We start from the raw sequence: 13,232 nt of genomic DNA, 5'->3' as shown, positions 1-13,232 counted from the left end.
CTATTTGTGTTTGTTTTATTTATTATAGTGTAAAATTATACAGTCAAGCTGAATTGAACAAATTCATAATGAAATCATCACACGGACACACACGCATACATTTTTAAAATATTTTTTTAATTATAATTTATTTTATAAAAATTAAGTACACAAAATGATGATATACATGTACAGAAATATATAAATTATTATTTTTAATAATTATTATTGTCAGGCGGCAAGATGTAAGGCACATGTACCCATTCATATCGCTTAAAGTATCCTAGTATGTACAATTTATTTTCACTAGCTTCTTTATTGTCGATTCATAGATGCAATTGCAGTATTTTTATGAACCAAATATGAATTTATTAAAATAATTTTGTACTTTTGTACTTATAACTTTCGCCTTTTTCCGCTATATAAAAGCATAAATTTTATTCAGATAAAACTTTTTACTATTTATAATGGCTATTATATACAATGTTGACAAATAATCGTCCAAGGAATTTCGATACACAATAATAATACATTAGTGCATTAATTATGAGTCACATTAATAAATCACTCGATTTTTTATTTTAGCTAGGAAAATATTATCATAAAAATAACAGGCATGTTAACTATACGATGTTAACAATATATGACTCAACCATTATTTTCATTATTCTATAAAAAAAGATATTTCTAATAACTGACACTATTTTTCTTTTTCAACATTGGCAACTTCAAAAATTAACTAATATAATTGTACGTATATATCCTACGTTTTTCAAATATAGTCTTTATCGTAATTTTTCTTCAAAATTGTCATAAAATTGTCCGTAAGAGCGATACAGAAGTGTTTACACTACAAAAGGATGTAAAAACTATTAAAACAACGTTATTCAATATTCACTAGCTTGTGGCCGTTAAGTAGATATGTAACAGTTAAGTCGTTACTTCGCAGGTACATTAATTGAATTTCATACCTACTTAACGGATAAGACCCTTAACAACATTTTCTTATAAAAAGAAAGAGAAAGACAAAGAATATGTCATAGGATGCAACCAGATCATTTACTTTCTAATTGTGTACTGTAAAGTGGGATTATTTCGGCTGTCGTGAGGGAAAAAACATTTACAATATTATACTCAATAATTGATTATATCAAAAAGTCGAAAATGTGTCGAGAAAAACCTCGTAAAAATATGTATTTCTTTTTTTCGCAAAAGCTAAATCAATCCCAATTTACAGTAGCGATACATTTGAGCATATATCTATTTAAGACACCCTGTAAATGTCTTGCAACAGTCTCTTCATTGTAATATACCTAAATGTTAAATACAGTCTATAAGTTAAGTTTCTCGAAATCTCTCGTTGAGACAAACGTATCGTTAAGTCATGTCCTTGCGTTCCTTCCCGTGAAAGAAAATTCCCTAAAGGGGGATCATCATGCGATCACCGGCGTAAATCGTCTGTTTACGAGAACCGGAGTGATCGGGTCGCGATCTTACCGTCTATAAAACAGAGACAATAGCTGCGTTCATTCTCACAAACGTTGTTCGATAGGTAGCGGCCCTTGGAGCAGTGACGACGGCTCGTTATGTGACGTGACGTTCACGTCAGATCCGGCTGCATCGCCGTTGTTATGACCGTTGTTGCTGCCATTGTTGTTTTGGCCGTTTAGAAACGACGTCATTTCCATCGACGACTGTTGTCCGCTCTGGATTTAGAAACATGCGTGTGTTCGTTCGTTCGCTTCATTTTTCAGATCTAGAGCGTGTAAGTGGTAACGTGCGTGTGTCGCGTTCGGAAAAACAAAAGAAAAGCGGCTCCAGAGAGAGTGCAGAGAGCGAGTAGAATTAAAGAGCAGCGCGCGACCAATGCTAAAACTAGAAAAGACTAGTCTTCTTAATATATCGGACAATTTGATGTCGGATTTTACGCTGCTAGACGAGCGTACAAATCAACGTCGAGTTATACATAGTAAATCGGCTGAAATTTCATTGAAACGTCATAATTGTGGAATTAACTCTTATGATTTAAACTAACACGACGGAATTTTTATGTATATGATTAATATGTTTTCTACGCTCGTCTAGAATCGTACTGACTTCTGGAAGGAAAGTGACTGACCAAGATGAACAATTACGTTTCGAAAAAAATCGAGTACATGTAGAGATAATTGTACGTAGATTACTTAAAAACAATAGTCAATGCATTTTCATCGTTCGCCGAATATAAAATAAATTTAGTTCTGTTACTTTCTTTCCGTGTAATAAAAGTGCAAATGTCGTTACTTACAGATACTGACCTTAGGCTGGATTATATCTTCGGATGTGTCAAGACCAGCAAGCGGATTAGATGTAATGTTAATTTTGGAGTCTGTAGTAACTCCGCCGTTCATTACTCGTCCGTTCGTTATCGGCTTACCTGTAAAAGAGAAAATGTTAATGTCGTTGGAAATTATGTAAATCATAAAAATCGCGCTTTATTCATTCACTCAACCGCGTACCTTCACTTTGCGGCTGCTGACTTTGTTTGTACTTCGCTCTTTTATACATGAATCTCGCTGCAAAGGCGATAGCAACTAAAAGAGCCGATATTCCGAACACGCCGCCGATAATAAAGTGTATACTAAAATTCTTGTTATTTTCATTCGGTCTCAATTTATTTTCCGCCACCACTTGCTGAACCGGATGCTCGACGATGATGTTTTTCGTTTTCTGCTTCAATATTTGAGAGAATTCCGACGCAGCGTCCACGGAGAAGCTCTGAATCTTGAACTCGTATATCGTGTCGGGTTGTAAGTGAGAAATGGTCATGTTATTAGCGTCCTTACCCAAGACGGTGGTCTTTAAATAATCACCGGCTGAAGTGGAAGCTCGATGATATATGTAAAAGCCCTCGATTTCCGTCGACTTGTCGGGGTTCTGCCAAATCAGCAACACTTCGTGAGGCCCCAGCGCCTCGGTGTTGGTTAACAAGGGTATTGGCATTTTGTGCGAATTACTCTCGACATCCCTATTGAGATTGAATTTCATGGAGTTCGGGCTCAACTTGTTATCGTTGTTCGAATACACCGCGGCGATCCTAAACTTATACGCATGAGCGGGCTGCAAGTCAGTCACTTCGAACGATTGCACGTGATTCGGTATCTCGGAATTGGCGGTCATCCACTTCCCCTGTTTGCCGTCTGGATCCTGCTCCCGATATTGAACTTTGAAAAATTGTATCGGCAGACCCTTGTTTTCCGGCACCGACCATCGCACCATGACGGAGATATCTGATAATCTTGTGACGTTCGGCTGAGTCGGTGGCACTAAGATCGCTGCAAATAAAAGACAATGTAAGTGCGCATTGGAAGCTTGTTTAAAGCGAATTTCAGCGAAAAAATTTATCTCGACTTGAATGTTTATAAAAAAATATATCAAAATTAAAATTTTAATTATTAATACAGAAATATATAGAACTATATAAAAGAAGGTGAAGGCACTTTATAATATTTCGAATGATACACACTTATATATGTAATTTTTCATGAACTCAATTCATTTTTATATTAATTAGAATTTGAATGTTAAATCACTGGAACTGTCCACCGAAGGCCGCGCCATTGAGCTTATGGTGGGCGGTAAACGAAGGAAAGGCGACGTTCGAAGGAAAAGTGGCAAAAACAACCAGCTCGCTCGCGCTGCCTTCGGCGGCTTGTGAGCTCTGGCTAAGAACTCCGCCTCTCCGGACCCCCACGCAAAAAAGTTTTAATCAATCTTCTTGTTTTTAATATCTCCAACTTGATAGTTGTCTAATATTCACTTCAGAACAATGTTTGCAATTGAAAAATTACATGCAATAATAGCAAAAATAAATTTATGTAATTTAAAAAAAAATAAGCTTTAAGTTTAGAATTTAAATAATTTAAGATCCAACGATTTCTCAATTATTCAAGATTTATTTGAAATTTTAAAAAATAAATGTGTATGCAATGTCTCAAATTTTTTTAGAATTTTTTATCACGTAGTTATGAAAATACCCTCCATTTAAAATTTGAAATGTAAAAACCAAGTTTTGTAAAATAAACTTTCTTTACTTTAATCTCCTTCACCTCCTTTTCTTCTTTTTCTTCTCTTTTTTTTTTTTAACTTTCTTTATATATTTAATCTTACCTTTTCTTTTATTTTTGGCAGAAGCATTGGATTTACCTTAAAAAAAAAGAAAAAAAAAGAACGAATTTTGCTATATAAAGAAAAATATAGAGTTCAAAAATTATATTTACTTTATGTATTAACTCATTGTATTAAATTTTCATCAAAGATGTGTAGCGTGTTATAATTTTTCAAATATATTTTTGTACCGTAAATCTTAGTTTTTAGAGCGTCAAAATATTAAATTTAATGCAGAATAGAGAAAATACACAAAGATTAATCATATGAAAAACACAATTCCTAATCCAAAGCCAGCGGCACACGGTACGTTTTTGCTTACTGGATTGATTGCGAGCTAGTAAAATACTAGAAATGCACCATACAGCATACAGTATATTTAGTAATTTACTATCTCGCAATGAATCCAGTAAGCAAAAACGTACCGTGTGCCGCTGGCTTTATATTTAATAAAAATATAAAATAATAAAATATAAGTTTCAAAATTTTCCATGTTAAAAAAAACTTGAGGAATTTAATCAATGATATCTCATCCAAACTTTTGATAATAAAAATGTACATTTGATAAGAAAACGTAGGTAAGCAATGATAACGCAAGCAAAATAAATAATTACCTGTACCTTTCCTCTTCCCTTCCTTATTTTTACGCCTACCACCGCCTTTGGTATGCTTGTGCTTCAATACCCCCGGTGGCTTCACTTCGGTCGTTTTATTTCCCGCTAAGCGTTGTTTTGCGTGAACCCACAACACGTTGTATCCTGAATGCGACCCGTACGCATTACTAGCGACGCATTGAATAAACCCTGCGTGCTCCTTCTCGACCACGGATATGAAGAGATTGTAACCTTCGATTTTTACATTCTTGCTCGGTTGCAAGCTCTCTCCGTTGATGAGCCACTCGACGGTTGGTTCCGGCTCGCCCGTCACGTTACACGAAAGCTCTATTTCGCCGCCCTCCGTGACCGTGGACTCTTTCGGCTGTCTTACGACCTTCGGCGGCTCCACTACTTTCAGAATGATCACAGACTTCACCTTTCCGATCTCGTTGCTCCATTCGCAATCGTATTCGCCGCGATCGGACGGCTGCACATGGGTTATCGTCAAACCGATGGGCGACGTCACCGACTTCGACAACGGAGAGCCGTCCAGGCGACTCCACGTGACTTGCGGCACCGGATAACCGGCGGCGGAACACTCCAAGGTGATGTTCTTGCCGCGCAAAACTATGTATTCCGTTTGCAGCTGCTTGATGAAGTATGGTGCTTGAAGTGACCTGTTCGTCTGCACCGTCAACACGATTTTATAATTGGACGTAACCGTCTTCTGAGTTAGATAATTATTTGCGGTGCAGTGGTACAATCCGTTGTCCGTCGTCTTCGCGTTTTTCACGACCAATGTCTTGCCGTTCACCAGATTCGTATTACTGATGCGCACGTTATTTTTGTAAAACTCCACTATAGCCTCCGGTTCGGAGTACGGTACGGGACACGATATGGGCACGGTATTGTTTTCTGTCACCATGATAAAGACATCGCTCTTATCGGAGAAATTCTGTATCGTCGCGAGCGTCAATCTTGCCAAATCCGATGACAAACCAAGCCCGATCGAGCCTGCAAAAAGAAAATTAAAATGACTATGCAACAAATCTCTCGCAGCACACTGTGTATTGTATCGAGACTATTCTACTACGAGTCTAGCATTTTCGTTGCATTTTATGTTGCATTCTGAGATAAGACGATGAATAAATTGTTCGCACAATCCATACGCACGTATGAAACTTCAGTGCAGACTCACCGAAAAATGCGACGCAACGATAGTCGCCGGCTTTTGACACATTGTTGAAATTGACAATATGCCGTGACGTCTTAATTCCACCGCGGCCGTTGTCACTATTAATGTAATTAATTAGTGGCGTCCATGATTTACGACCGATAGGTCTATGGGTCCACGCGAAAGATTCCGCAATAATATTGATGCTGCATTCAAAATTCACCTCGTCATTCAAAGGAGCGGCTAGAGGCAGCGGGTGTCGGGTAAAGGTCATAGTCCTGCCTAAGTTCTGCCTCTCCCCTGCGAATGTCAAAGCAGTATGCATAAATTATTATGTTTTGCATTTAGCATGAATTACATTCTAGTCAAGAAACTCTTAGAAGCGTGGTAAAACAAAAAAAATCTTATTCCAGCGCATTGATTTTGTAAAATTATTAAAATACAAAAATTTTTGCATCTTTATACATTATAAGACATACAAATACATTCTATGTACGATATTTATTAATATATAATAAAATCGATTATTTAAATTGCTAAAATTTATGTCGCGTCTTTAGTAACATTGAGCATCGAGAAAGCTATCATGATTTTCGAATTCTGTATGCTTACCGCCTATACACGCGATCGGACCATAAAGCAGGATGACGATGATGCCACATAAAGAGATGGATGTCATCTTGACACATTCTGCAACATGAAAGAAAACAGTGCCATTATGTTCAACTAGGCATTTCGCGTGCGTTTTAGTTGTTTTTTTTTTTTTGGACTCCTTCGCGGGAAAACGAATAGAGGCGGCTCGCGAAGTGCCGCGGCGAAGTCTCACTAAAATTAATACCGAGCAAGCATACCGTTTAAGTTTAGAACGCCGAGTTCACGTGAAAATAGAACGCATTTTTCGCTCTAAACATTTTTAAGGGGACAGAATGACAAGGATTGTCTATCTCTCTCATACTAATTACATATTTTACATAAAACACAATACAATTTTCACCCTAAAAAAAGTTGAAGTAAATAACAACAATCTATAAAAAAAATACAATTGTTTCCCTGTACACAAATTATTCTTTGTAAAAAATGATTTTTTACTATGATTTTATATGCTCTTTAAGAAAAGAATATAAAACAAACTTTAGAAAGAGAACAATAAATGTAACAGGTAAAAGATATAGGCGCAAGAAAACTTGACGATTTACAATAGCGATGAACGAGGACGAGCAATAAAATGGTTTCACGTATTATACACAATTTGACGTATTATACGTATTTTCCGAAAGATTGTAAAATGCGACGGTTTTCCGAAGAACAACAGTGAGAAAAGCGAGTCGGTGGTGGAGCTGGGTGACGGCGCGGCCATCTAGAAAATATCCATATACGGCGTCGAAAGCTGCCGTTCATTGCGCGAACCGTTTTACACCCACGTGCGCGCTCGCACGACCATCAGAAAACCATATACCGGCGAGCGCGCACGCGATAGCGAAGAGCGATGGTAATAATTCTTTTTTTCCGTCGAGTTATAACGCTACGCCACGGTGTGCGTAGGTATATCCATTCACACACGGATCGTGGCGTCGTGCCGGCGTACTATGCACCCACGCGCCGCTCGCTCTCTTTAATATGCGTGAAGCTATCGTTTTCCCGACCGCGGAAAAGACCGGCGTACCAATCTCTCGATGTTGAGATACTTCGATGCGAATGTATAATTCTAGTTACTTTTTTATAAATAATTATCCGCGCATCTATGCAACTTTTTTCCTATATATATAGAGTGAGATCACTGCCATTGTATCTCCTTAATAAAAATTTTACGCCACGTACGAACAATCGTAAATATCTTTTCTTTTGTCATTCCAATATATAACTCTTCAATTATCTTTTGTATTGCTTCCAATTCGCATCGGATTTTATACAAAGAAAATATTTTCACGCCTAGTCTTTGGAAAAAGAGAAAGTGAAGCAGGTAATAAAACAAGCTTTACAATGGCGTTACACGATAATAGACCGTATTCCCTTTTCAAGGACAATATAAAGCGACCATTTTTCGTTTTTCAAAGAACAGTCCTTCACCAACATTTTCGTAGGCTATGTACAATATATCACACTGATATACACAGTCTACAATTTTCTGTTGACATTGTATTTCTGAAGAAATTTCTGAAGACATGTAATGTTGACACATGCAAATGCAAATCCTTGCAAGTCTATAATAAACTTGCTACATATCATTAATAATTAATTTTTGCATTTTATCATTTTTAAGCCAAAATGGTTATGCTAATTTTATGCTAATACTACATTTTATACTGTTCTGATTCCATATCAATTTGAATTCTCATATAAGCATTTAATTACAGCGTTAAACTTTATTAATCGAGGCTTCTAAATGTCAATTGAAAAGGGAAATATAACAAAACACTTGTTGTATCAGTGTTAATGATTTCCCTTTTCAATTAACATTTAAAAGCCTCGAACAATAAAGTTTAATGCTGTAATTAAATGCTCATATGAGAATTCAAATTGATATCGAATCAGAAAGAAGGAATTATTAACATATTAATCACCGTGTTTACACAGGTTTTTTGGTCCAATTTTAGCTAAACACACAACTTACAATCTTTTGAATATTTATAACTTTCCTGTGTTGTTGTGGATGCAGCTTCCACATTTAAAAATTTCAACATTCTAAACTTGTCATCTCTTGTCGTTATATATTGAAAAAAGTCAGTACTCGGTAAAGTAAAAATCAAGAATCGAGATGGGTAAAACGAGATAAGGAGAATCTTAAGTACACGGACGCAATCTCAAATTTATCATTCCAAATAAGCAAGCAGGAAACAAAAGAGATAAAGGAAAGAAAAGATAATCAGGAAAGAAAGATACAGGAGAAGAAAAGAGACAATTTGAGTATGTGCAGTGGGTAGGCTATCGGCGCGGCAGCAGCTTGTCGCATTTTATGTACGAGGAGACTCTTAACTTCTGGTTAAATGGTAGCATAAATGGCAGTGTGGCTATGTAACAGGTGAGAAGGGCCGCAAAGAGGCTGGTTTCCGATGTTACCTCTCACAAAAATAAAGAAGCCGAATTCCAAAGCAGTGGTTGTCCGACTGCGATTCCCCCACCTGGCACGCAAGGAGATCGCAGCCGGCTGCGCGTACGTATGCACGTACGTCAGTGCGTTTATCCCGTAGCGCCGTAATTACGCCTAATCCGTCTGATGCGCGCCCTCATATTAACAATTTAATCGCCGCGACATCATATGGGCGCGTGTGGGAAAATCACTGCGGAATTAGGCTTCACGCGAAGTCGTACATCAATTCGAATTAACAGCTATTCCCGAGTAACGTTACATAACGCATCAATTCTCATTTAAATAATAGCCGACGAGCAATTCGGCGTAAGATTCTTTAAGCCCTTAATTCTTGAATGATGTCACGTCAGGAATCAAATTATATAGCTTATGCACAGATCATAAAAATTATGTTGTAATTCGGATGAATGTCTATTCTAGCACTCAATGCGATCTCACACAACTGTTATATCGATTCAGATGTGTTTTGACACAAATCTGTCGTTTTGAATATTGTATCTGATGTGATGTGATTACGTAAAGAGCACAGATGAAACGAAATCCTGAGTGGCATCGACACTTTCTTCGCGCGCAAGCTGGATAATTTTGGAAAATCTCCTTTGTCGAAAACACTTCCACCGGACTTCTTCCTGTTCCGTACGGAATGCCTGACCGTGCCTTAAATGATCATCCAGTGTCATTAGTATTCCGGCGAAAGATTGTCTCTTTTAGGAGGTGCGTTTATGGGATCGAGGATCGAGGATGAACGACGTCAGCGAGAATGAGCTTTCATCGAACACAGGAGGGATTCTAAAAATGAGAAAAGGAATTTTGGAACAAATGGAAATGCGTCGGCTTACATGCCATTTGAGAGATATAAAAATAATTCACATTCTACAATTTCATTTCCGATATCGAATTGAAGAAATCTTCTGTGTCCAGTTGACGCAGAAAATTTGAATAAAGTATTTGTTTTTTTTTCTATTTTTAACACTTCTCTCAATACTCATTGACTTTTTTTCAATCTGATAATTGGATTCGAAGCGTCATGCCGGTTCTGCTACGCGCTTTTACCTGAGAATGACGCGCAGTAAAATAGAGGATGAGATTGCATCATTTAGTGGAAAAAAAAATTGACGAATCTGAGTTTTGCTGCCACGTCTCTCGACAAGGTTTCACGTTGCCGTCTAATGAGATCGGCGATCGCGATTGAGAGGGAACGACGGTGCAAAAGCATCGGACGGGATCTGGATCGCCATCGCGAACAGGTGAGATTTAAAAAAGAACGCCGGAGAATTTCGGAGTGGATGCTGGTGGAGCACGATAACGAATGAGAAGTCTTTTTTTTTTTGGTTACTCCTGTGCCTGCACTCTCCTGCGTGATATCTTGATTCCTCGTTCGCCCTACAACGCTTGAATACACTTGTTTCGGATATCCTTTTACCTGCTTCCTAACCGCATTTCCCCTCTACACCTGTTTTCTTTTTCATCCCCTTTCACTTTCTCGAAGCGTAATTCTTATTTGGAATGCATAAAAGCAATTTGTTAAGCAATACAAATATACCAGAAGTCAATTCTCTTAATGCAGAGTAACTTTAATTAAATTAATTAAACCGTCTCGCTGCTGCAAAGCTTAAAAAAAACGTACCTCTTTAATTTTAGAAAGTGCAAGCGAAATGAACGTATCTATTTTAAATGCAGCGAGTGTAATGCGGTGAAAAGAGCATTTCTCTATTGTCAAGACTCAATTTTCTAATCCGATCGATAATCAAAAATTTGATCAATAATTTTATATCGATCTAACTTTCTTTCACAAGTTGAAATTGCGGTCGGATGCTTCTTTCGCGATAATAGGATCCACAAACAGCATTCAAGCGAGATTTCGAGCGACCCAAAGCAAAAAAAAAGCAAAGAAGCTCACTGGTGTATAATCGTGCGATCGATCCGGCCGGAATTGAGATCATTCCCGGCCAGGTGCGCTCGTTCATTTTCACTTACCCTTTTTTTTCTCCCGATCTGGTCGCGCGACCAAGTCGACGCCGAAAGAATCGTTCGCGTCGTTCCTCCTTACGAATGCAATTCCGGAAAGTCCCAAACGGGGCACTCGCGCGTCGGTGCTACGTGAAGCAAGTCCCCGAGCGAGGCGGCGCTGGGCCGCGCTGGTCCTTTGTAGTCCACAGGGGCCCTGCGTTTCTCTCTTCTCACTATTTTCTCCCCGCCGATTTCCTCGTCGCCTTACTTCATGTTCACGTTCACCTTTTTAACGCGAACGATGGCATCCGATATCCCAGCGTTACGTGCGAACGCAGGGAACGACGACGACGCGACGCGACGAAAAGTCTGACGACGAGATCGCTGGCTGTAGCCGCTTGGCGTTTACCGGCAGCGACACTGGAATGCAGACCGACAGGTTTTGAATCGAGACCGAGCGCAGCAGCGACTTGTGGAGGGATGCTGCAGCGGTAGTGGTGGTAGTGGTATAGTAGGCGCCATTAATGTCTTGCACTTCCAATTTAGGATTTTTGCTCCCTACAGATTTGTTAGTCGACCTTTTAATAAATTAAGAAGCTATTTCAGTAATTCTGGACTTCTTAATCAATTATCGTGAACAGATATTATCGTTGATCTGAAAATAATTAAATATCAATATATAAAGCCTGTAAGAAACGTAAAATGCAGTTGTTCGTGCGATAAATTCTAAAATTTTAATAAAAATCACATTTTTGTGATTATGTTTTACGTTAAAGATCTATTTTAAATTATCTTCTACATTACAGAGTTATTTTAATATTATTTTTTATGTTAAAGAACTGATTTATTCTATTTGACAAAAATTTCTAACCGGAAGTGTAAAGTATTAATAACACCCAGTAAGAGGAAGTTACGTGTTCGAATTTAAGACTTATCCTCACTTTGACTGCACTTTCTTACCACTCCTTACCCCTTTCATACACAAGTGAAACAAGTAGATATGCCAGCGATAGAGAAAAGAGAGAAGCCAGATGTAGAAGGTGTAACTGAAGCTCGAAGGGTCTTTTGTGTTGATGAGGTTGGTACTTGCTGTCACAAGCTGATTAAGCGCACACGCGCGTTTTACAATATGCTTTCAACACAACTGCAACATAAATAAATAAATATAACATACAAAATGCAAAAATCAATATATAATAAAGTATACTATAGAAATATTATATTTAATACATTTATAAGTATGTATAAAATTATGTATATCTATTATTAATCTGTATGCACATTTATTTCAAGTATATTGTGATGTTTAAATTTGTGTACAGCATGCGCATACAGAAACAGCGCATGTCAGAGCACTGATAAGTTTCAAATTAGGGCCAGATTCCGGCCAGATGTAATGTAATTGCAGAAGTAATTGCGAAAAAGCTTCTATTTAAATAAAAAAAATTTTTTTTAATGTTATTTTGTAATTATTTGTATCTTTTTCTTTATGAACCAAAACCCAGAACACATATTTTGTTTTTATTTTAATTGAAAAGAAATAATTCAGATCTTATTTATAACAACATATTCTCAGATTTGGTTTATTATATGATTTCATATTCATACACACATTCACTTTATGCAATGTTCTCTGAATCATCTTTTTCCAAAAAAAGTGTGATAACCTTTTAACCTAATCAAATCTGAGATTTTTAAATTGATTTCTTCAAAATGTATTAAGCATAATATAATCAAATACATAAAACAAACAAAATAATTTTGCTATTGACACACATACATAAATGATTACTTCTTAAATTATGTTTGGCTACTAAGATATTTAACTTATATCACTTGTAGCAAAGTTTTTAAGTTTCACAAACATGTTTACATACCTGAATAGCCGGTTCGCCGACAGGTGTAATAAATAAGTCGACAAATAAATGCAGAAAGACGAAAGAATCTCACTTCATCCGGAACCGAATGACATCTCTCTCATTCTCGGTTATCACTTCGCTTCACCGAAGCTACATACGATACTTTTTGTTTATATCCGAGGAATGTCAGCGCACTCGTCTTTCGATCATGGCGAAGTAATGCACAGCTAGTGTTTCTCAAACAGATTGAATAAACTGCGATCGCAAAACACAAAAGATTTCTCTTTCCCAACTGTCTATAAACATTTCAAGATCAAATTTCAAGATTAAGTTACTCGAGCTTTCACATGTTTCACACGAATTTCTGTTGACCATTGACTTACACCATTTCTTGTTATCGCGTGACGCGGCTTTCACTTGAAATTGTACCGAGTCGCGCT

General features: G+C 37.4%; 1 protein-coding gene across 12 annotated transcripts; it reads right to left on the bottom strand.

Moving 5' to 3' along the window:
• Positions 1-109: 109 nt before the first annotated feature.
• On the bottom strand, positions 110-13,156 carry LOC105678844 (interference hedgehog-like). Of its 12 annotated transcripts, none has more exons than XM_067358205.1 (10): positions 12,811-13,156; positions 11,875-12,077; positions 10,961-11,588; positions 6,508-6,585; positions 5,920-6,195; positions 4,740-5,735; positions 4,129-4,164; positions 2,478-3,293; positions 2,277-2,395; positions 110-1,685 (listed from the first exon to the last, which is right to left on the bottom strand). In XM_067358205.1, exons 4-10 carry the CDS (start codon positions 6,572-6,574, stop codon positions 1,512-1,514), a joined length of 2,484 nt encoding a protein of 827 aa, XP_067214306.1. In that variant the 5' UTR covers positions 6,575-6,585; positions 10,961-11,588; positions 11,875-12,077; positions 12,811-13,156; the 3' UTR covers positions 110-1,511. The 12 variants fall into 12 exon arrangements, with proteins under 12 accessions (XP_067214306.1, XP_067214305.1, XP_067214304.1 ...); XM_067358204.1 differs by having other exon boundaries at positions 11,894-12,077; XM_067358203.1 differs by having other exon boundaries at positions 11,904-12,077.
• Between the last annotated feature and the right edge of the window lie 76 nt (positions 13,157-13,232).

This window comes from Linepithema humile, chromosome 6, assembly GCF_040581485.1.
Source record: "Linepithema humile isolate Giens D197 chromosome 6, Lhum_UNIL_v1.0, whole genome shotgun sequence".
Classification (NCBI taxonomy): domain Eukaryota; kingdom Metazoa; phylum Arthropoda; class Insecta; order Hymenoptera; family Formicidae; genus Linepithema; species Linepithema humile.
Note: the sequence above shows the minus strand (reverse complement) of the source record. Positions and strands in the feature narration are given on the sequence as shown.

What these genes read in the sequence shown, in the direction of transcription:
- LOC105678844 (XM_067358205.1), bottom strand. Translation starts at nt 6,574, where the DNA reads ATGACATCCATCTCTTTATGTGGCATCATCGTCATCCTGCTTTATGGT. An exon ending in AGGGAAGAGGAAAGGTACAG is followed by an intron (nt 4,165 to 4,739) that starts GTAATTATTTAT and finishes TTTTTTTTTAAG; the next exon opens with GTAAATCCAATGCTTCTGCC. An exon ending in TGCCAAAAATAAAAGAAAAG is followed by an intron (nt 3,294 to 4,128) that starts GTAAGATTAAAT and finishes TTTTATTTGCAG; the next exon opens with CGATCTTAGTGCCACCGACT.